Raw genomic sequence first — 25,394 nt, forward strand, 5'->3', positions numbered from 1 at the left:
ATCTGGCCACACGCACGTGCACGCGCACACACACGCCATGAACCATATCCCTAAAATATGCAGCTTTGTCCTTCTCACACACCTCCTAAAATGTGTGATCTGGCTACACAGACACAGACACACACGCGCGCACACACACACACACACACACACACACACACACACACACACACACACGCACACACACACACTCGCTCCTTGAACCATATCACCAAAATATGCAAAAATTACAATGTGTTGATTAATACTATTGAAATGCGGTGAAGGTTTCCGCTGACTCTGATCCCCATCGTAGCAGTACCAATAATATTTCATCGCATCAATGAAACTGAGGGGAGAGCGTGAAAACGAACGGAACTGACGTCAGTCATGTAAACTGTTGAAGTGATCCATGGTAACCGAGTCCTTAGCAGTGCAGCAACCACTCAGCCTGTCATAGCTAGTTATGCATTGAAGAAACCACTCTTCGGACCGGCTCTCTCCGGTGCAAAATATCGGGTTCAACGTGAGTAACATCAATTCACCAAGCTCTTTCATTCGTGCAAATACAAATCGACGAATTTCTGGAATTTGAGTGTGGTCAAACCAATGCTGTTGCTACACCTAACGATAGCTATCTAACGTTAGCTAATGCTGAGGACCTCTTCATGAAACTGCAACATTTCTGTGATGATGATGGTAGGCAGTGTTAATTGGTTCAGCAAATAAGGGCAAATATTACAACGTTATGCTAGCAGCTATTGCATTCGTTTTTTTCCTGCGCAAAATGAGAGATTGATATCCAGCAGTTGAAAGATTGATGTCTTGATGTTGTTTTATTTTACGGTTTCGAGGAGAAAGATCCCGTTGCAGGAGAACCTGCTTTGACCATTGTGCCATTGATCGCTACATCACATTCTTATAGTAACAACATTTGAAGGATCGTGAAGATGGCGACTGGAGCGGGTTGGCAGCAGTACTACAGCCCTGCTGTTGGCAATCCATCGACCGGAGCAGGGAAATATAATTCTGGCTCATCATCAACAATCACCATGGAATATACCCAAGATCTGCACCTCAAAATGAGCAAGAAAATAGCACAGCTGACAAAGGTAAGGAGTGTAACTGTTATATTTAGATATTCGGGTATCAAGGGTCCTTGTATCAGGTGCTGTGACCCTGCTACTGCACCTGTCAAGGCTCGGGTGCTGAGGAGGTAACTGACCCCGATCCTATCGTCCATCAGCGAATCGATGCTCTGACTGTACAGAACGCAAATGTAACAATTATGTTGCTAGCTAATGTAGTCATTAAGTCTGTAGAAAATGAAATGCCTAGTTTGGTCATGGGTATTATTCAATCATACAATTGAACACGGGACGCCATTACTGTATTACTCAGTGTCTTATACTGCTCAATAATAATAACTTTTAACCCGAGGTGCTAACAGCTGTTTATACCACCAGCTGGAATGAAATGATTGTGTGTGTGTGTGTGTGCTGATCACATCCTAAAGCCATTTTAAAATTGAGAACATGTAATTGTTACCCCTTTTAATAAAGCCTATGTTTTGCTACAAGGTAATTTAGGAGGCAAGTATCCCATCCACACTAGGAGCAAAATCCATTGAAGTAAAGAAGAGAGTGGTTCCACATGATCCTAGAACCTGACCTTGTATGGGCTATTAACCCTTTAAAGTGAGCACAGCTTTTGCTGGTGGCAGGGTTTCACATTTCAGTACATTTTATATGTGAGTTGGCTAAAGTACAAGACAGACTAGGACACCAGACTAGTATTTTACCTACTCTAGCCTTGCGGTTTTCCATTTGATAACCAATCCAAAAGGATTGTCCTACAAACTAACCCAAAGTGTGTGTGACCATGTTGTTTGTACACCCCAGCAGCCCCTCTCTTCTGTCTGTGCTTCATCTGTTAAGACATTTCTTTTTCTTTTTCCACCCTGTCAAACAGACACAGACAGACTTCAACTGATTTAAAGACTAGTGGCAAGTGTCCTCTTGTCTAGGTCATAACTCAGTCAAAACATTGCAGTAGTGGACATTGGTCTGAAAGGGGATACATCATACCTGCCCTAAAGAAGCATTAGAAGGCAGCTCCATTGTCTGTTTCTGAAGCTCTAGTTTGGTCAAACCACTGTCTCCTACTCACTGCAGTAAGGTCCTGATTCATAACGTTTGCGGTGTCATTCCGAGTAGGTTGACACTACAGTATTTTGAAGCTCATTGGGATGCAATACTTTCACATTTCTCAGCTTTACAGCACAGCATTAGATGTTTGTTTCAATCTCATAGTCACCTGAATGAGTGATGCAGAAAAAAAAGTTTAGATGCAACGGCATTTCAAACTGATGGGCCACATTTTAGCCTACTGTAATCATCTTTTTGAACGGAAGCCTAATATCCATGTGATTTATATTTCCTTTATTGGTCTTTTTAAATCAGATCTTGTGTCACACCATTTGCACAAAATCCTTTCTGTAAAATGTTTATTTTTCTTGTACCGCTGCCCGCGCGAGAGCAGTATTTTATTGTCCGTTGAATTTCATATAGGATGGCTGTGAAGACTGTAAGTTGGCCATAGCAACCAGCTCCATATAGTTCAAGGCAATATCATGCAGGTATTAAGATGCATGTTTTTCTGAAGCAACTGGCCTTGACCAGTCTTTTGTCCTTAGCTTCGGCTATGAGTAAGGTTATGGGTTTCTAGATAAAAGCACCTAAAAACAGAATATTATGCAGATATATTATGCACCCTTAATATTGTTCCAAGGACAAACAGGTGCAAGGCAGTCTAATTTTATAGCCTATTTTAAGTACAGAGCTGGATCTAGCTGTAGGCTTTAAAAGCTTTCCACCTGAATAGTCAAACTACAACACTATTATACACAACAGGGCTACAGACTTTGACCATTTAGTCACATTTATGCGACCCTTTGATATGGCTGTGTGAGTTATATTTTTAATTGGTAGCATCTGTGCGAGTTGCACATTCTACCTGGACACCGCAATCAAAACTGCCTATTTCTTGCCTGGGTAAGACCATGATTTGGTCGAACAGTAAAGTGCATTATCCTCATTATTCCTGAAATGATTGTCTGCCCTGCGGCTGTGCCTGTTTCGTTAGGGACGGCTGCTGTGATGAGCGAGCTCACTCCCTTTCCCCTTATGTGGGCACTAAAATCATGCATTCTCTATGTATAAAATGCAATTTGGAAGCAACTACTGTTGTACTTGTTGAAAAGCCCATCTCACTTTCTGAACTGTAGGTATACTTTTTATTTTTCAACTCTCAATATTGAGCTAGAACCCCACTGTTTTTATAATACTTAATTTCACAAAACAACAAACCTTTGAATGTAGTTTTTATAACCGTGTGTTGAGCTACTTCTGCGCATTTAGCCCTCCAGTCATCCCTGACATCAGTATACTATTTTCCCCACTTCATTGGCAATTACAGGCTCTCATTGAACAGTTTCCACAAGACCCAAAAGTGATCAATGCAAAACACTCAGTTCTATCATGGTGAAAATCCTGTGTTCCAACGGCACGTTGTCTTAGCTAATCCAAGTTTATCATTTTAAAAGGCTAATTGATCATTAGAAAACCCTTTTGCAATTATGTTAGCACAGCTGAAAACTGTTGTTCTGATTTAAAGACACAATAAAACTGTCCTTCTTTAGATTAGTTGAGTATCTGGAGCATTAGCATGTGTGGGTTCGATTACAGGTTCAAAATGGCCAGAAACAAAGATCTTTCTTCTGAAACTCGTCAGTCTATTCTTGTTCTGAGAAATGAAGGTTATTCCATGCAAGAAATTGCCAAGAAACTGAAAATCTCGTACAACGCTGTGTACTACTCCCATCACAGAACAGTGCAAACTGGCCCTAACAAGAATAGAAAGAGGAGTGGGAGGTCCCGGTGCACAACTAAGCAAGAGGACATGTACATTAGTGTCTAGTTTGAGAAACAAACGTCTCACAAGTCCTCAACTGGCAACGTCATTAAATAGTACCCGCAAAACACCAGTCTCAACGTCAACAGTGAAGAGGCGACTCCGGGATGCTTTTCTTCCAGGCAGAGTTACAAAGAAAAAGCCATATCTCAGACTGGCCAATAAAAGATTAAGATGGGCAAAAGAACAGACACTGGACAAATTTAAGTTTTTGAGGTGTTAGGATCACAAAGAAGAACATTCGTGAGATGCAGAAAAAAATGAAAAGATGCTGGAGGAGTGCTTGACACCATTTGTCAAGCATGGTGGAGGCAATGTGATGGTCTGGGGGTGCTTTGGTGGTGGTGGGAACACATTTACATGTCTTAGAATGGCCTAGTCAAAGCCCAGACCTCAATCAATTAAGAATCTGTGGTATGACTTAAAGATTGCTGTACACCAGCGGAACCCATCCAACTTGATGGAGCTGGAGGAGTATTGCCATGAAGAATGGGCAAAACTCCCAGTGGCTAGATGTGCCAAGCTTATAGAGACATACCCCAAGAGACTTGCAGCTGTAATTGCTGCAAAAGGTGGCCCTGCAAAGTATTGACTTTGGGGGGGTGAATAGTTACGCACGCTCAAGTTCAGGTTTTTTTGTGTCTTATTTCTTGTTTGTTTCACAATAGAAAATATTTAGCATCTTCAAAGTGGTAGGCATGTGTACATCAAATGACACAAACACCCCAAAAATGTAATTAAATTCCAGGTTGTAAGGCAACAAAATAGGAAAATGCCAAGGAGGGGTGAAGACTTTACAAGCCACTGTGTGTGTATATGTGTGTGTACAGTTGAAGTCTACCTACACTTTGGGGTCATTAAAACTTGTTTTTGAACCACTCCACAAGTTTCTTATTAACAAACTATAGTTTTGGCAAGTTGGTTAGCACATCTACTTTGTGCATGACACAGTAATTTTTCCAACCATTGTTTACAGACAGATTATTTCACTTATAATTCACTGTATCACAATTCCAGTGGGTCAGAGGTTTACATACACTAAGTTGACTGTGCCTTTAAACAGCTTGGAAAATTCCAGAAAATGATGTAATGGCTTTAGAAGCTTCTGATAGGCTAATTGACATCATTTTAGTCAATTGGAGGTGTACCTGTGGATGTATTTCAAGGCTTACCTTCAAACTCAGTGCCTCTTTGCTTGACATCATGGGAAAATCAAAAGAAATCAGCCAAGACCTCAGAAAAAATATTGTAGACCTCCACAAGTCTGGTTCATCCTTGGGAGCAATTTCCAAATGCCTGAAGGTACCACGCTCATCTGTACAAACAATAGCACGCAAGTATAAACACCATGTGACCACGCAGCCGTCATACCGCTCAGGAAGGAGACGCGTTCTGTCTCCTAGAGATGAACGTACTTTGGTGCGAAAAGTGCAAATCAATCCCAGAACAAAAGCAACGGACCTTGTGAAGATGCTGGAGGAACCCGGTACAAAAGTATCTATATCCACAGTAAAACAAGTCCTATATCGACAACCTGAAAGGCCGTTGAGCAAGGAAGAAGCCACTGCTCCAGAACCGCCATAAAAAAGCCAGACTACGGTTTGCAACTGCACATGGGGACAAAGATCGTACTTTTTGTCCTCTGGTCTGATGAAACAAAAATAGAACTGTTTGGCCATAATGACCATCGTTATGTTTGGAGGAAAAAGGGGGAGACTTGCAAGCCGAAAAACATGTTGTGGGGGTGCTTTGCTGCAAGAGGGACTGGTGCACTTCACAAAATGGATGGCATCATGAGGGAGTAAAATTATGTAGATATATTGAAGCAACATCCCAAGACCTCAGTCAGGAAGTTAAAGCTTGTTCGCAAATGGGTCTTCCAAATGGACAATGACCCCAAGCATACTTCCAAAGTTGTGGCAAAATGGTTTAAGGACAACAAAGTCTAGGTATTTGAGTGGCCATCACAAAGCCCTGACCTCAACCCTTTTGAAAATTTGTGGGCAAAACTGAAAAAGCGTGTGTGAGCAAGGAGGCCTACAAACCTGACTCAGTTACACCAGCTCTGTCAGGAGAAATGGGCCAAAATTCACCCAACTAATTGTGGGAAGCTTATGGAGGGCTACCCAAAAGGTTTGACCTAAGTTAAACAATTTAAAGGCAATGCTACCAAATACTAATTGAGTGTATGTAAACTTCTGACCCACTGGGAATGTGATGAAAGAAACAAAAGCTGAAATAAATATATAACTCTCTACTATTATTCTGACATTTCACATTCTTAAATAAAGTGGTGATCCTAACTGACCTAAGACAGGGCATATTTACTTGGATTAAATGTCAGGAATTGTGAAACACCTTAGCCAAATACATTTAATCAGTTTATGTAAACTTCCAACTTCAACTGTGTGTGTAATATCAATTTGATCAGAAATACAGTGTAGACATTGTTAATGTTGTAAATGACTATTGTAGCTGGAAACAGCAAATTTTTAATGGAATATGTACATGGGCGTACAGAGGCCCATTATCAGCAACCATCACTTTCAATGGCAGATTGTGTGATATACACTGCTCAAAAAAATAAAGGGAACACTAAAATAACACATCCTAGATCTGAATGAATGAAATATTCTTATTAAATACTTTTTTCTTTACGTAGTTGAATGTGCTGACAACAAAATCCCACAAATGATGAATGGAAATCAAATGTATCAACCTATGGAGGTCTGGATTTGGAGTCACAATCAAAATGAAAGTGGAACACCACACTACAGGCTGATCCAACTTTTATGTAATGTCCTTAAAACTCAAAATGAGGCTCAGTAGTGTGTGTGTGGCCTCCACGTGCCTGTATGACCTCCCTACAACGCCTGGGCATGCTCCTGATGAGGTGGCGGATGGTCTCCTGAGGGATCTCCTTCCAGACCTGGACTAAAGCATCCGCCAACTCCTGGACAGTCTGTGGTGCAACGTGGCGTTGGTGGATGGAGCGAGACATGATGTCCCAGATGTGCTCAACTGGATTCAGGTCTGGGGAACGGGCGGGCCAGTCCATAGCATCAATGCCTTCCTCTTGCAGGAACTGCTGACACACTCCAGCCACATGAGGTCTAGCATTGTCTTGCATTAGGAGGAACCCAGGGCCAACCGCACCAGCATATGGTCTCACAAGTGGTCTGAGGATCTCATCTCGGTACCTAACGGCAGTCAGGCTACCTCTGGCGAGCACATGGAGGGCTGTGCGGCCCCCCAAAGAAATGCCACCCCACACCATGACTGACCCACCACCAAACCGGTCATGCAGAAGGATGTTGCAGGCAGCAGAACGTTCTCCACGGCGTCTCCAGACTCTGTCACGTCTGTCACATGTGCTCAGTGTGAACCTTCTTTCATCTGTGAAGAGCACAGGGCGCCAGTGGCGAATTTGCCAATCTTGGTGTTCTCTGGCAAATGCCAAACGTCTTGCACGGTGTTGGGCTGTAAGCACAACCCTCACCTGTGGACGTCGGGCCCTCATACCACCCTAATGGAGTCTGTTTCTGACCGTTTGAGCAGACACATGCACATTTGTGGCCTGCTGGAGGTCATTTTGCAGGGCTCTGGCAGTGCTACTCCTTGCACAAAGGTGGAGGTAGCGGTCCTGCTGCTGGGTTGTTGCCCTCCTACGGCCTCCTCCACGTCTCCTGATGTACTGGCATGTCTCCTGGTAGCGCCTCCATGCTCTGGACACTACACTGACAGACACAGCAAACCTTCTTGCCACAGCTCGCATTGATGTGCCATCCTGGATGAGCTGCACTACCTGAGCCACTTGTGTGTGTTGTAGACTCCTTCTCATGCTACCACTAGAGTGAAAGCACCGCCAGCATTCAAAAGTGGCCAAAACATCAGCCAGGAAGCATAGGAACTGAGAAGTGGTCTGTGGTCACCACCTGCAGAACCACTCCTTTATTGGGGGTGTCTTGCTAATTGCCTATAATTTCCACCTGTTGTCTATTCCATTTGCACAACAGCATGTGAAATGTATTGTCAATCAGTGTTGCTTCCTAAGTGAACAGTTTTTGATTTCACAGAAGTCTGATTGACTTGGAGTTACATTGTGTTGTTTAAGTGTTCCCTTTATTTTTTTGAGCAGTGTGTGTGTGTGTGTGTGTGCGTGTGTGCACACACAATTGGCCTCGATGACGTCACTGTATTGCTGTCCAATCAAATTGCCATCGATAAAATGCAATTGTTGTTCATTGTCCGTAGCTTATTCCTGCCCACAACATAACTCCACCACCACCATGGTGCACTCTGTTCACAACGTTGACATCAGTAAACCGCTCACCCACACAATGGCATACACATGGTCTGCGATTTGTGGGGCCGGTTGGACGTACTGCCAAATTCTCTAAAACAACGTTGGAGGCTGCTTATGGAAGCGAAATTAGCGTTAGAATATATGGCAACAGCTCTGGTGGACATTCCTGCAGTCAGCATGGCAATTGCACGCTCCCTCAAAACTTGACCTTTTGTGACATTGTGTTGTGTGACAATACTGCACATTTTAGTGGCATTATATTGTCCCCAGCACAAGGGGCACCTGTGTAACGATCATGCTGTTTAATCAGCTTCTTGATATGCCACATCTGTCAGGTGGATGGGTTATCTTGGCAAAGGAGAAATGCTCACTAACAGGGATGTAACCAATTTGTGCACACAATTTGAGACAGACAAGCTTTTGTGTGTATTGAATTTCTGGGGACTTTTTATTTCAGCTCATGAAACCATGGGACCAACACTTTACATGTTGCATTTATATTTTAGTTTAGTAGGTATACATTTTTTGGGACAATTTGGATATCAAAAAAAATGTCATGCCTAGCCTACGAGATATCTCATATGGTTTTGAGATACGGATTGTGCAAAATGCGCATCGGCCATTGCAAGTGTATACATAGACCTCATTGGTGAAAAGTATTTTAGGACATTACATTAAAAATACATGGCTTCTAGAGTGGGTTTTATATTTAGAGTTAGCGATCAGGCTCATGTGTTATTAGTTTCCACTTCCTCAGGTCAATTAGCCCTAAAATCATGAATCAGGCCTGTGTGATATTAGTGCACATAAAGATGCAGGGAAATTCATCTCTGTTGAACAATTCTGGAACTCTATTTTGACAGTAAAATATAACAACAATAGCCTAATGTCATGAATTTTGGTTTGACAAATCACTGGATTAGGTTGCACATCAAATGATCTTGTATCATGCATTCCTGCTTGGACATGTTAGATGAAACAACTTACAGTATTTATTGAATTCCATCTCAGTAGTCTATGACACTTCTGAATAAAGAACTGTGAATGACTTTAATGACTGTATAAGATGGTTACATTTTGTTTTATTGCGTGGCGCTGCAGAATGTTTTTGTGCTACCAAATCATGGGCTGGTGTCACCAACTGCAAAAGTTACAGTAGTGGAAACATTAGTCGCAAGCCTTGCAGCACAGTTAAAACATGTTTCCTCATTTACATAGAATAAACCCATTAGTTACATAGTTATATTATCTTAATGATGCAGATTCCCATTGGTAATGGAATATTGCCTTTAAAGAGTGAGTTGGAGCCAGAGAGTCAGCCTTCTCAGCGCTCCTGTTCTCCAAGCACTGCCCTGTTAACCTTTCTTCTGGAGCATGTTTCACTTGAAATGAAACCAATCTCTGATTTAGCTCCAGCTAGCTCCCAGCACCCTGTATTTACTTCTGAAATGGAGAGGATTGCTCTCTGTAAAGTGATGACAACCACACTTGAAGGAATGTGTTTCTCCCTTTTAGCCCAGCCGTGCCAAGTGGTCCCGTCCATCCCATATCCCCAGTGGATTTCTCTCTGTAGTGAGATCACACAAGAGGATGGGCTCAGGCTGCGTTAATACCTCTGCCAGAGAGGGGAATGTAGTGCAATGCACTGTCTGCATGTGTCGTGCCATAATCCCAGGGGTTAAAAGTGATTTGATTTCTTTGTCTTATCAGGTGGCAGGATTGCCTGGGCTGTGCTACAGAGCAGATGGCTGTGGCCCAGGGCTTAGTTCCAATAGGTATTGCTGGGAGGAACTGTAACAATATGTTATTTTAGGAAACAGCTTCAGCGTTATCCGGTTGACCTCAGAATGAAATGGCACTGCAGGCTTAACAGAAAACGCTTATTCTGCGTAAGCATGTTAACGCTACAGTACCTATGAGTGGGTAGGAAATGTACTGCAAGATTGCAACCAAAGATGTGCTCCAGAGGAATTGGCAAGAAAGAAAGTCTGACAACTCAATCTTTCTCAGGAAATATGCCATTTATGGAGAGAGAAAAAATTGCACATTTTATAGTCAATAGTATTTTGTGGTGAAGAGAAGCTTGTTATTTGAGAACACATTGTCCATGACTTTACCTGCAGGCACTGGGGATATTGAACATTATTTCAATTACTCTCCCAGAAGGATTCAGAGAGGGGTCAAAATCAAATGAGAAAACTGTCAAAATCAAACCCTGCTGTAGATAAGGCAGGGTTGTTATTAACCTTGGCAGGATGCTTTGGGATGAATCCCATGTCAGATTTCATTAAGATACGCTCTCATACCCCATGGCTACCTTGTCACAGGATACATGTGGAAACTTGTCTCCAATTCACCACCGACTGTCAAATCAAATTTTATTTGTCACATGCAACGAATACAACAAGTGTAGACCTTACCGTGAAATGCTTACTTACAAGCCCTTAACCAACAGTGCAGTTCAAGAAGAGTTAAGAAAATATTTACCAAATAAACTAAACTAAAGTAAAAAATTATAAACAGTAACACAATAACACGGCTATATACAGGGGGTACAGGTTAGAGGTAATTTGTACATGTAGGTAGGGTGAAGTGACTGCTGCTACTCACTGTTCATTATCTATGCATAGTGTACAAAACAAATGGATAGAGGAGGGGGGGGGGGGGGGGGGGGGGTTGTCAATGCAATGGTCCAGTGACCATTTGTTTAATTGTTCAGCAGGTTTATGGCTTGGGGGAGAAGCTGTTATTGAGCCTTTTGGTCCTAGATTTGGCGCTCTGGTACTGCTTGCCTTGCGGTAGCAGAGAGAACAGTCTATGACTTGGGTGACTGGAATCTCTGACAATTTTTTGGGCTTTCCTCTGACATCGCCTATTATATAGGTCCTGAATTGCAGGAAGCTTGGCCCCAGTGATGTACTGGGCCGTACGCACTACCCTCTGTAGCGCCTTACGGTCGAATGCCGAGCAGTTGCCATACCAGGCGGTGACGCAACCTGTCAATGCTCTCGATGGTGCAGCTGTAAAACTTTTTGAGGATCTGGGGACCCATGTCAAATCTTTTCAGTCTCCTGAAGGGGAAAAAGTTTTGTCTTGCCCTTTTCACGACTGTCTTGATGTGTTTGGACCATAATAGATCGTTGGTGATGTGGACACCAAGGAACTTGAAACTCTTCACTCGCTCCACTACAGCCCCCTTGATGTTAATGGGAGCCTGTTTGGCCCGCCCTTTCCTGTAGTCCACGATCAGCTCCTTTGTCTTGCTCACATTTGAGGGAGAGGTTGTTGTCCTGGCACCACACTGCCAGTTCTCTGACCACCTCCCTATAGGCTGTCTCATCGTTGTTGGTGATCAGGCCTAACACTTGTGTTTTCAGCTAACTTAATTATGGTGTTGGATTCGTGTTTGGCCACGCAGTCGTGGGTGAACAGGGAGTACAGAAGGGGACTAAGTACACACCCCTGAGGGGCCCCAGTGTTGAGGATCAGCGTGGCAGACGTGTTGTTGCCTACCCTTACCACCTGGGGTCGGTTGCAGAGTGAGGTGTTTAGTCCCAGGGTCCTTCGCTTAGTGATGAGCTTTGAGGGTACTATGATGTTGAACGCTGAGCTGTAGTCAATGAACAGCATTCTCACATAGGTGTTCCTTTTGTCCAAGTGGGAAAGGGCAGTGTGGAGTGCGATTGAGATTGCATCATCAGTGGATCTGTTGGGGCGGTATGTGAATTGGAGTGGGTCTATGGTATCCGGGAGGATGCTGTTGATGTGAGCAATGAACAGCCTTTCAAAGCACTTCATGGCTACCGACATGAGTGCTATTGGACAGTAATCATTTAGGCAGGTTATCTTTGCTTCCTTGGGAACCGGGACTATGGTGGTCTGCTTGAAACATGTAGGTATTACAGACTCCTTCAGGGAAAGATTGAATATGTCAGTGAAGACACTTGCCAGTTGGTCCACGCATGATTTTTTTGGGGTGTTTTTTTGTGTGAATTTTACCCCTTTTTCTCCCCAATTTCGTGGTATCCAATTGTTTAGTAGCGATGAGACAAGATCGTAGCTACAACTCCCGTACGGGCTCGGGAGAGACGAAGGTTGAAAGTCATGCGTCCTCCGATGCACAACCCAACCAAGCCGCACTGCTTCTTTGTTTCAAATATTTTTTATTAATCACACGCAAGAATGGTGTATAGGTATACAAGACTGGTATACAATTCTTATCTAAACATAAAAGAGCATACAGGAACAACAAGACCCAGAGTTCTGGGTGCAAAACAAATAATACAAAACACGACATACAAAACAAGGACATGTAGAAAAGCTGCACTGCTTCTTAACACAGCGCCCTCCAACCCGGAAGCCAGCCGCACCAATGTGTCAGAGGAAACACTGTGCACCTGGCAACCTTGGTTAGCGCGCACTGCGCCCGGTCCGCCACAGGAGTCGCTGGTGCGCGATGAGACAAGGATTTCCCTACCGGCCAAACACTCCCTAACCCGGACGACGCTAGGCCAATTTAAACCTCCCGGTCGCGGTTTAAAGGTCTTGTTCACATCGGCTACCGAGAGCGTTATCACACAGTCATCCAGAACAGCTGGTGCTCTCGTGCATGCCTCAGTGTTGCTTGCCTTGAAGCGAGCATAAAAGGCATTTCGCTCGTCTGGTAGGCACGCGTCACTGGGCAGCTCGCGTCTGGGTTTCCCTTTGTAGTCCGTAATAGTTTTAAAGCCCTGCCACAACTGACGAGCATCAGAGCCGGTGTAATATGGAGTTGGCCCCCCCTTTGCTGCTATAAGGCTTTCCACTAGATGTTGGAATATTGCTGAGGGTACTTGCTTCCATTCAGCCACGAGCTGTGTGATGCAACCCGTGGTAAACAGTCATTGCCATACTGCTCATCTGTCATCTGCTAGAACACAGCACTGTGGTGACGATAATGCAGGATTTAGCCTGTAAAGTTTTGGAAAGTGGCTTTGAAGGTGAATATCTAGCTCTAATTATTTCACCTCAAGTGTCTATGACAGACTCCAGGCAGCAATGAATCCTGGGAAACAGTACCCTGACCAATGAGTGTGAAAGTAACCCATGCATTTCTAATGTGATAGGCCTAAGCATTTACCAAGGCTATTTGAGTCGGCTGGCTGTTTGTTGTTAGGGGGACCATATTGTACTGCAGTGGTTCCCAATCAGGATTACTAGGACCCCTGAGGGTACTTGGCCTATCCACAGGGGTACTTGAGAAGACTTGTGACCATACGCTTACTGGTAAAATGCAAATTGGGGGGTACTTCAGGCGTACTCTGGGCAGAGTAATTCAGTTGGTGGTGCAGTAACCAAACAAAGTTGGGAACCACTGCTGTCCTGTACTGAGTTTCAACAGGGATGTGAGGAATTGAGGAACCCCAGAACAAAAACAGGTGAAGAAGATTAGAGAGGGCAGGTTGGAGGTGTCAGGTGGGGAACTGATGACAACACAGGAAGGACACGATCCTGAATGTCAGCACAGGTCAGAACACGAACACACGGACTGACTGTTGGACTAAATAATAATTGTTATTTATCCGTTTGGAATCTTGCGTCATTCTTATAATGTTTTGAAATTGAAATGCATCCACAATCATAATCAATGTCAACCCTCGTCATTTACACTATATGGCCAAAAGTATGTGGACACATGCTTGTCAAACATCTCATTCCAAAATCATGGGCATTAATATCGAGTTGGTCCCCCCTTTGCTGCTATAACAGCCTCCACTCTTCTGGGAAGGCTTTTCACTAGATGTTGGAACATTGCTGCGGGTACTTGCTTCCATTCAGCCACAAGAGCATTAGTGAGGTCAGGAGCTGATTTTGGGCAATTTGGCCTGGTTCGCAGTCGGCGTTCAAATTTATCGCAATGGTGTTTGATGAGGTTGAGGTCAGGGCTCTGTTCAGGCCAGTCAAGTTCTTCCACACCGATCTTGACGAATCATTTCTGTATGGACCTCGCTTTGTGCACGGGGGCATTGTCAAGCTGAAACAGGAAAGGACCTTCCCCAAACTGTTGCCACAAAGTTGGAAGCACAGAATCGTCTAGAATGTCATCGTATGCTGTAGCGTTAACATTTTTCTTCACTGGAACTAAGGGGCCTAGCCCCTACCATGAAAAACAGCCCCAGACCATTATTCCTCCACCAAACATTACAGTTGGCACTATGCATTCGGGCAGGTAGCGTTTTCCTGGCATCCGTCGAACTCAGATTAGTCCGTTGGACTGCCAGGTGGTGAAGCGTGATTCATCACTCCAGAGAACATTTTTCTACTGCTCTAGAGTCCAATGGCGGCGAGCTTTACACCACTCTAGCCGATACTTGGTATTGCGCATGGTGATCTTAGGCTTGTGTGCGGCTGCTCGGAAATTGAAACACGTTTCATGAAGCTCCCGATTTAACAGTTCTTGTGCAGATGTTGCTTCCAGAGGGAGTTTAGAACTCGGGAGTGAGTGTTGCAAATTAGGAAGCACCAGGCTAACTAGCTAGCCAACTCAAGTCATGTGCTAACGTTTGCTGGTAGGTGGCTGTAGGTGTCTGGTTGTAATGTTAATGCTGGCTGTTTAATGTCCATATCTATATAAAATATATCCCTGATTTGTAAAACTATCTTTGTAGTCATAGATATGGCTACAGATAGTTTTTCAGCTAACTTAGCCCAAAACATATTTCCCCCCCACTGTATGTTTGCCAACAATACCAATAGGGGTTTCATTATATAAACTAAGCTAGCCACCGTATTTGCCACCTGTCCTCTTGGTTCTGTCATCGGCAATAGCTGAGCTTCTGTTCTAGCTAAATCCAACTCTTTGTTTCAAAATCTGTTCCCTATATTCAGGTTGAAACATGTATGGTTGAATGTCACCATGTACTGTAGCTAATAGAAAATCAAAAAATGCTCCATAGTCGTGCTAGTGAGAGGAATCACTTGAAGCCATTGCATTCTGGTCAGTGCTTTCAGTTGTGCCCAAACAGTATTTCCAATCATTTTTCAGTGAGATCCCTATTGGCTCCTTGATTTGCCGATAGAAGTTGCTAGATAACGTTTTACTACGATGACGTCACAGCACCAATTTGCCTTGCTGCGGCAAGGTTTTCATAAAGGATCTCTCTGTACTTTGCTCTGTTCATCTTTCCCTCAATCCTGACTAGTCTCCCAGTCCCTGCCTCTGAAATGCTTCACCATAAGGATGGTTTCAGGTTTCCTCCAGACATGTCACTTGGCATTCAGGCATTCAGACCAAAGAGGTCAAACTTGGTTTCATCAGACCAGAGAATCTTATTTCTCATGGTCTGAGTGTCCGTTAGGTGCCTTTTGGCAAACTCCCAAGCGGGCTGTCGTGCCTTTTACTGAGGAGTGTCTTCCGTCCGACCACTCTACCATAAAGGCCTAATTGGTGGAGTGTTGCAGAGATGGGATAATCTTCCAAACGGACAACCATCTCCACAGAGAAACTCTGGAGCACTGTCAGTGTGACCATCGGGTTCTTGGTCACCTCCCTGACCAAGGCCCTTCCCTTCCTCCCGGCGGACAACTCTAGGAAGAATCGTGGTGGTTCCAAACTTCTTCCATTTAAGAATGATGGAGGCCATTGGGTTTTTGAGGATCTTCAATGCTAGACATTTTTTGGTACCCTTCCCCAGATCTTTGCCTCAACACAATCCTGTCTCGGAGCTCTACGAACAATTCCTTCAAATAGCTTGGTTTTTGCTCTGACATGCACTGTCAACTGTGGGACCTTATATAGACTGGTGTGTGCTTTTCCAAATCATGTCCAGTCAATTGAATTTACCACAGGTGGAATAAAATTGTACAAATAATTCAAGGATGATCAATGGAAATAGGATGCACTTGAGCTAAATTTCGAGTCTCATAGCAAAGGTCTTATGTAGCATGTAGTGTGTTTTACATTGGATAAAAGTAGAGACTCACAGCTAGACAATGGTATATCATACATTGCAGTTGAGGAGCAATGGGAAAGTCATTCTGCTTTGAAAGTTGATAAACTTGTAACCCCACGTTTGAGAAAATGGCCCTTGAATGTTTTGGTACACCTACTGGAGTGCTCTTCTTTCAGCATCGTTCACACCCTCTTAAGACTTAGTCCCACCCATCTCTAAGGATTCACATGTGAGGCCATGTGGTAAACACACACTATTTGTCACATGCACAGGATACAGAAGGTGTAAACACTAGAGTGATAGTACTTGCATAGTAGCAATATTAGATTATGCTTACCCAACACACTTGTCTAAACGGATGGGTCATGTGAAGGAAATGCTATAACCACCCCACATTTAGATAAGTGGACCATGTACACATGTTCATTAAATACTATCGATGGCTGTAATCACCCCCAGACACGCCTGCTAATTTCATGGGTCATGTAATAATCTGCCTGAAGTGGTGTTTTTTTATTTAGACATGTAGCTAGCTAACTAGCTAGCTAAACAATGAACCAGAATAACCCCAACTCATACTACCAATACAAACATTGTCATAGCTGTAGTATGAATCTACAGGTAGCTCAAGCTAACAAACTAGGTCCAATGTTAGCTAGCTAACATTAGGCTATAATTAGCAATGCAAATTGATTTCTAATTAGAATAATATTACTACACAGATCATACACGTAATGTTAGCTAGCAAGCCAGCAAGCTAACTTTTGCTAGATAACTAACAGTAACGTAAACTCACCCCATTCCATACAAATGTGCGCAACCGTGACATTCAAACGAGGCTACAAAGAAAATTAATGGGACTGTAGCGACTGTGTTGACTTCAAAATCTGGGGAGTGAACTACGTTTTTATTCAAGTGTTGGTCGACATGGTAATGGCTCTATAGTATTGGAGAAAAGTAAAAAAAAACGGGCCCTCCGTTACATCGTGACGTGTCATGTCATAACGTACAGCAGGCATAAAGTAACTATTTCTGTTTTACAATCTCTCTCCACCAGGTGTAGCACTTCTCATCTTTTAAAAACAAGAAATTGACAGTGACTGGATTAAGGGGGGGATACCTAGTCATATTTTGTGTCGTCACTGCAAGTGATCACGACTCTCAAAAAAACTGTTGACTTCTGAAGATCACTTTAGCACCGTCCTAAAAACCCGATTCAAATTCGACACAAACCTTCAAATAGTTATGTAATGACACATTATATAAACTCTTTATAGCGTTTTATTTACATTTTAGAGGCGGTAAGGTGGACAGATCGAGTGAAAAAAAAGCTATTTTCCCACACAACATCTCTCCTTACTATCACGCATTAGTTTAGCTTCCCCACCCGCCATTTTTAAAAAGACCCGACGGGGCTCATTGCCTGCTTGAATCATGCAGAAACGGGCAGCGTTTAGGTCATGTCATTTATTTTGTTGACAAGGGGAGAAAGTGTGCTTTACAATGGTATTGACATTACAGTTGATCTGGAAGTATTACATTTTTTGGGGTGATAAAATAAGGTCAATTGTACGGACCAAGGCGATGTACAAAAGTGAGTGAGTTTACATTACGCTTTAACTTGCAATAAAAACTACTTTATGACAAAATTAAACTTTTTTATCAGAAAATGTAGCTAGACTCTTACCTGTATATGTGGATGAATGCTTCACGGCAGACTAGAACCATTTAACTACGTTTTCCTTGTTTGGCCAGCTTTGTGTCAAGTCACTCCGGTTCACACTGACGGTGGCGTGTACAGAAAGTAGCCCATCACTGTTTCCTACTGATCCGTCGATGGCGCCTGTTAAATTCAGGGCATCAATGTTGAGAAAGTAGCAAAACGTTTGTAGTTCTCGATGGCTAACATTATATCTTTCAAAAAACGGCGCGGTAAAAAGGACTGTCAACACATATTGAACAGCTCACGTTATAGACAGGAGCGTGCTACATGGCAGACCAATCCAAACTCATCTCCCTGCATGTCCAGGCCATACATTTTCTCAGCCAATCATGGCTAGTGGGAAGGTTCCTGTTTCCATGGCTTAACCAACTAGGCTCATTATGGGGTATTGTGTATAGTTTGAGGGATTTGTTTTATGTAATCAATTTTAGAATAAGGCTGTAACCTAACAAAATGTGGGAAAAGTCAGTCTGAATAATTACCGAATGCACTGTACATTGTGAGTTCAGACTGATGGCCTCTCCAACACTGAAGTGCCATTTTCTTCTATTGTAAGATACATTTTGTGGTAATTTGCACCCTTGCAGCATGTTGTGAATTCTCAATGTGGCCTAGTTCATATTTATATATTTATCCTGCTGGGTTGGGAGGGACTTAGAGAAACGCGACACCCCATCCTCTCACAAAACAATGCTCATTGTTTTTCTATCGGCCTCACACGTTGTACCATATGATGGAGTCATTTGGTTTATTGTCTCTCGCACATTGTCTCCCCACGGTATTGTCAGCTATTACGCTGCATGTTGGCTTCTCCAGCGCTCTGCTTTTGTGTCCTCTCTTCTCTCTGACACACATATTGGTGTCAAGCTTCTCGGATGGTTTCGACACATTGGTCTCTGGCTCATGCACACACACTCACATACACACAGATTATAACACCACAAGCAACCAGAAACATCCTGCTCTTACAGGGAGGGTAGGGAGAGCACTAGCGTGTGAAACAAGATAACATAAACAAATCAATATTCTAACTGGCTGAGGGGCTACAGGTGAGAGTGTACAGCTCCTGCTGTGTCATGGTTACAGAGAGATGATGGAAGGGGACAAGGGCTTTCCCCAGGGACATCCGGAAGGCCCTCTGCTATTACAGCCCAGTCGCCCCCTCTCTCTGCTGCCTCACCCCCCTCCATCAACCCCCAATTAAGATTAGAGGGAGCCGATATGACTTGGCCTTTCTCATCAGACGGCGGAAAGTTAATAGATGTTGACTCAAGAACCCCTCCACCTGCGGCCTGTAAGCGGGAGGCGTGGGGTGATGAAAGAGGCTAAGTAAGTCGAGACCTGCTCGCTCTGGCTGGCTTTGAAGCAGCCATTTACCGCCTGGTAAATGGCTGCCACATCAACATGCCAAGTCGGTGCAGTCTGGGGGCCCGGGCTGCCGAGGTGTCTGCCGAGGTGGCCGGCTCAGTCATCCAGGCGCTGTAAAACGACTCGTATCAGTGAAAACGGACTGGCTTGGGTCAGGAGCTGTCCTACCATGCGTACTGGAAGACACTGCTGCAGGCGCTGCGTCTGAGTGTAGCTGTCTCGTACTCTGTCTCCGACTTGTCAGTTTCTCTGTTCTGCAAGCTTAGCTCTCCCCCTCCTGCTCTTTTTCTCTCTGCTTCTTACAATCACACATCCTCCTAGCCTCCAAGGTAAATACACAATGAATGGTAAAATGCTTCCACCTCAACCACCCCTCCCATTCCTCGCTCACAGAGCCACGGAGGGATGTATAGCGCTGCCGTCAGCTCTATGTTTAACACTGAAGTAAAGTCAGTGGTATTCAACTAGCTTTGAGTTGCGGACCTCCCCAAGATCTTTGAAGTTGAATGGTTATAAATCTCTAGGCTTGGTGTTGGGCTTGTTTGTGTGCCCGACAACAGGTGTGATTGTGAGTGTATATTGTGTGTAGAGTGCTACTCTCTCCCCCCCCCCCCCTATAATCACAGTTCTCCCGAGCTCCGCCACAAATCTGTCTTACTGGCCTCGTTGACATCGTACTTGGTTTTTAACACCCAACGTGGTGCTGACAACTCTACATAAACGCTCATCATACTACAGACGATAGATCAGGTTGGAATTAGCTCACAGTGAAACCCTCAATGGGAAGAACTTAGCAGAGGAGTCAAACTCCAGAAAGTTTATTTAAATACGTAGCCTAATTGATGTAGTGTTTCGTTGTCTTACTGTATTACTATTCCAGTGTCAAATCTCAGGATTTTCTGGTGCATGTGCTAGTTGTGCTAGTTGTGGTCACTTGGCTTTTAGGGCCTATCTCTGTGTGAGACATTTTAAACAGGTGAGCTGTGTCAGCCCACTATCTCTCCTCCTTTACTCCACTATAAAGCCAGTTTTAGAGAAGTCTGATCTAGAATTCTCCCCCAGGACTGACTGACTGGCCTCTCCCACAGCCTTCATCACCCTTTCATGATGCTCCTCTCACCTCATGATGTGCCACTCAGACAGGCCTAATGAGGGAGAGTGAGGGCACAGGCTCTCTCTCTCTCTCTCACACACACAGACACCAGACTAATGTGCAACACGGTGGCAGCGGCGCTTTTAAATAAACATCCATTGTTTCTTGAAGTAGAGATGAGAGGGATATACATGTTTTTGAAATGCTGGGGGCCAGCTGTGCAGATCCTAATGCTGCTTTGATCTATCACCATGCTAATAGCGGTGTGTGTGTGTGTGTGTGGGGGCTATTATCAGCTATTATCAGACTTGTATTTCCTGTAATGATTTTCCACCTCACACAGACAGCAATAGGATACAGCTGCCCTCTGTGTGATGTGTGTTGTTTAAGTCTACATCTGACACTTTGCTGTGGTAAATGGCAACCCTTGGCTTGGGGATGATTTTTATTGCCCGGAGTCTGATGGAGAACGTATTGTTACGTGACCTTGCAGTGAGGGAACCAAGGTCATGGCTGTCATTTTCTGTAAATATTAAAGGGCTCCAATTTGATCAGCTCTGTATATTCACCTCATTGTGAGTCATGAGTGACATATGCTCACTAGTCGGATTGTGCTTCAGCTATAGCTGGGCAATTCCAATGTTAGAGTGATGCTGAGACACTGAAGATGCCAAGTTTCTTAACAGAATGGCAAACTTTGCGTCTGCACTGGTCTTTAAGGAAACTTGTTTTTGTCAAATGTTCAGGGGAAATTGTTCAAAGACGTCCTTGTGCATAGAGTTGCATGGTTTGTTTGACATACATTTTAAAGTCTCTGCATCACAGCTTCACTGCCCAGCTTCAGTCTCTTTTCTTTATGCTGTTTTAAAAGGCGAGGCCTTTCTTACCTGAAGAATGCCCCTGAATACAGGAACCTGTCCAGTCTGCTCAGTCCAACCTATCCTTCTCTCTGGTAAATAGCCACACCGCTCTGGGCTCTACAATAGAAGATAAAAGCCAATGAAGCCAATCTGTCCACATGTCTTTGTGTCTGTGCCTATAGCAGCTCTATTGATTAGACTCTTTTGTAAGACAGAAGTGAATGGGGTAAGCTATATAGTTCCACCACAGAGGTGATGGTGTGTGTGAGCGAGCCAAAGCATTGGATGTGCATGGACTCGTGAGCACTGTGCGCTGTGTGTCTGGACAGGAGAGGAGGGCAGAGTTAAAAGGCCCAGCACACTGGTGTTTCTGGGGGCAGTTTCTGTTCCGTGCCACTGCCCATGAGAGGCTGTCAGGATGCTCTGCTCTCTTCTGTTTTGACCAGGCTCAAAGAGGAGACTCGGCAGTAATCTCCAAAGCTTTGATTCTCTGGCTTCAAGCAGGATACAATTCTACTAGAATTAATGTGGTCTATTGAGCTGTCGATGCTGGTGCCTAGTACTGGAATGGGATGCAAGGGAGAGAGGGAGTTACTGGGTCTCAGCTTAGCTGGGTCTTGTTCTCTCTCTCTCTCACCCTCTCTTTCGCTCTCTTATTATATTGGTTTCCTCTCCTCTTTCGCTCTCTTATTATATTGGTTTCCTCTCCTCTTTCGCTCTCTTATTATATTGGTTTCCTCTCCTGCCAACTGACTCAACGAATCGCTCAGGTGTCCATGAATACACAGGTTCACTGGAATGTTCTTTGTCATAGACTGAAGTACCCACAGTGATGGAAACCTATGTTCCAAAGCATGAAAAGAAACAACTTTACAAGAAATATGTTTACTGTTTTCGGTTTTGCTTTGGGGCGAGAAAAAAGAGAAGGTATTCGCCACACCTCAGTGGGGGACTTTGAAACATTACTTTTGATGTGCTCGAGCACACTTCTATTGCAGAGACAAAGCACCCTGAAGGGGTAGGAAACAATCAGCTTCTTATTCATGCAGTACTGCTTTTGCGATAGCGAGGGAGGCTGAGGGGGGATGCTGTGCTTTAGGCAGCCTAGCCACAGAACACTGGCAGGACGTGGGCTTTCAGTGTGTGTGCCCATCCATCTTCCTCTGTCAGAAAGCAGCTCCCAAATCCTCCTCTTCTCCTCATCTTCCTACTCTGACATGTCCACTGGATGTTTCATTATGTCCTCCTGTGTGTAATCTTACGGCGTATTCTCTCTCTCTCTTCTCTGTCTGTCTGTCCCTTAGAATGCATCCCCTGTGTGAAGACTTCTCTCTGTGTGTGTGTGTGTGTGTGTGTGTGTGTGTGTGTGTGTGTGTGTGTGTGTGTGTGTGTGTGTGTGTGTGTGATCCTGTAGGGTGTACATCCTGTTATGGGCAGGAGGTCTGTCTCTGCATCCAACCTGGACCATAGCTGATACACCATTTCACAGCTGGCCTATCCATCAACCACGCAGGGCCACCGCAGTCAGGGCACTGGGCCGCCTCAGGGCGCGACCTCACCTAGTGGGCAGACAGACTCCCTGGGCTCAGTTGTGTGTGTCTACCAGACAAGACCAGGTCAGGTCTGTTTAGGTGGCATATGGTGAAGGGGACAGTGAGAAGAAAGGGATGGTTAAATGGACAAGTAGCTAGGCCGTACAGATGAATATGAAGTCAGAAGGACCCAACATTTATTCATGGACTTAGGTTGAATTGCTGTTGCATAAGCATGTTGGCACTTTTCTCTCCCTCTATGTGTCTGCCTCTGTCATAATTAAAGCTGAATTTCACATTTGGATGGCAGTACATTCCCTGGTTGGACAAGTGCAGAGAATTCCTAGTGTGCATACTCTGGCTACAGGTGTGTGAGGCTGTGAGTGTGGCTGTGTGTTTGTGACAGTGTAGACAGACAGGCTGGATGAAAATGATGTGGAGGTATTAAAACAGCAGCTGTGGAAGACAACCAGCAAGACAACAGAAACAAGTAAGACTGCGTGGTAAACAGCTAATCAAAATGATAGCACAGATTGTAGTCAAGTAGAGGGTTTACAAGTTAAAGACTTGCCTTAAAAGCTTACAGGCAATTGATTTTGTGTTTTTATTTTTTATTTTCTGGCGTGCAGTGGGTGTACATTTAGTGTGCTGTTATGATGGATGCTAAGGTGAAACAGAATCTTAATGATTTAGAATTGAAGGTTGATGCTCCTGAAGTGCGGGTAGCGTGAGAGCCGGACTAGATGCTCCTCTCCTCTCGAACATCAAGGCACTGCTATGGACTGGTGACTCATCCAGCTTGATTCTCTCTCTGCTGCAGAACATCAGCAGCTAGCTACCTTTATCTCTCTGGCACTGGCTCTGTAGAATCTATAACACACACACACGTATCAAAAGTAAAAGTATAAATAATTTCAAATGTCTTATTAAGCTAACCAGATGGCACAATTATTATTTATTTTTTAAATTTACGGATAGCCAGGGCATGCTCCAACACTCAAACATAATTCACAAACAAAGCATTTGTGTTTTGTGAGTCCGCCAGATAAGAGGTAGTAGGGATAACCAGGGATGTTCTCTTGATTAGCGTGTGAATTGGGCCATTTTCCTGTCCTGGGTGTCAGGGAAAATGTATGGAGTAAAAAGTAAATTTCTTTAGGAATGTAGTGAAGTAAAAGTTTTCCAATATAAATAGTAAAGTACAGACTCCAAAAAACGACTTAAGTAGTACTTACACCACTGTGTACAGTATATGGTTATATTACATAAGAACAATGGTGCAACACTAATAAAAATACTACTATTTTATAACAAATGCGCTTTTTCCCGCTTTGGATAGTGGTCGCGGTTCATGTTGCTATATGCATAATAGCAAAGTTAATCAGCATATTGGTGTTGAGAGCAATGTGGTGGAGGCAGCAGCAGAATGAGGAGACGAGAAAACAGCCCGTGCCTTATTGTCTAAGAAAAGTGAGGAGAGAGGAAACCACAACTAAATGATGTCTATAATCAATATCCTAACTGTTAAATGTGCCTGGCTTTATAAATCATCAATATGTTTGAGTGTTTAACAGTTTACTGATTCCGTGAGCACCAAGCCTGTCAAGTAAAGAATTTCACAAATGTGTCTTTTCATCTTTGCTTTGCTGTGACAAAGAGCTTAGCACTATACCAAAGATGGTTTGGTACGGTTTACAAACTTGGGAACCAAACTCAAGTTATCAGTGGACATCACCTGGACATGTTGAAATACTGTATATTCACACCTAGAATAAAAAACCTCCAGGCTTCCATCATAATTGTCCATTTCTAAAAATAAAAAACTAATCCCGTCTGAATTGGCCTCTTGAATAAAGGACATTCTGGAGTAACTGTTACATAACCAACATTCTCTAGTAATATTAGTCCCATGCGACTAGGTCTTTCATGAATACGTGTCACGTAAAGAGAGCAAGGGTTGAGGAATAGGGAATGTTTTTCCTAAATAAATGAGGGGTTTTGGCAACAACTTTTCAGTGGCTGTAATTATGTTGCAGCTTAAGCAACATGGACAGCGAGCTTAAACACGTTGATGTTCTGTTGTGGTCGCTACTGCAGGGAGGAGGGAGAGACGACGAGTGCTAGTCACACAGTCACTTGCTGTCTTTTTTTTTAATACAGCGCAGGAAGTCTGGTCGGACTCCCTCTAATCATTAGTGTGTCTTAATTATTTAATCAAACTGCGTGCTTAAAGCATCAGACAAGCTCAGTAAATATAGTTTATTAATGTCCAGAAGGGGCCAGTTCACGGGCCTACGGTTGAATGGCCCTGATGTAGCTAGACATGGCATTTATAAATTAACACGTGCAAAATGTTGATGGTAATGATTCCACTGTAGCCTATGGCCTGTCTGACTTTGCTGGTCTGACCAACAAACACATTTTTTTGTCCTTGATACACTTCTCACATAAGAATCGGGGTGTGAACTGGGTTTCTATTCAAGCGTTGATCAACATGGTAATGGCTCTATAGTATTGGAGAAAAGTAGAAAAAAACGGACCCTCCATTACATCTTGACGTCTCATGTTGTAACATATAACGCGGATAAAGCAACTATTTCTGTCTTACAATTTCTCTCCACCAGGTGTAG

At 43.7% G+C, this 25,394-nt stretch overlaps 1 protein-coding gene across 6 annotated transcripts in view; it reads left to right on the plus strand.

Moving 5' to 3' along the window:
* The first annotated feature begins 365 nt into the window (after positions 1-365).
* Positions 366-25,394, plus strand: part of LOC109900721 (protein FAM184A) — a 103,297-nt gene continuing 78,268 nt past the window's right edge. For 5 of the 6 annotated variants that reach the window (XM_031837151.1, XM_031837149.1, XM_020496492.2 and 2 more), the window contains exon 1: positions 366-1,091. In XM_031837151.1, the coding sequence (XP_031693011.1) occupies positions 930-1,091 (162 nt within the window). In that variant the 5' untranslated portion in view covers positions 366-929. The remainder of the gene's footprint in view (positions 1,092-25,394) is intronic. The other variant, XM_020496489.2, reaches the window with a different exon arrangement.

The sequence above is a fragment of the Oncorhynchus kisutch genome, linkage group LG12 (assembly GCF_002021735.2).
Source record: "Oncorhynchus kisutch isolate 150728-3 linkage group LG12, Okis_V2, whole genome shotgun sequence".
NCBI lineage: Eukaryota > Metazoa > Chordata > Actinopteri > Salmoniformes > Salmonidae > Oncorhynchus > Oncorhynchus kisutch.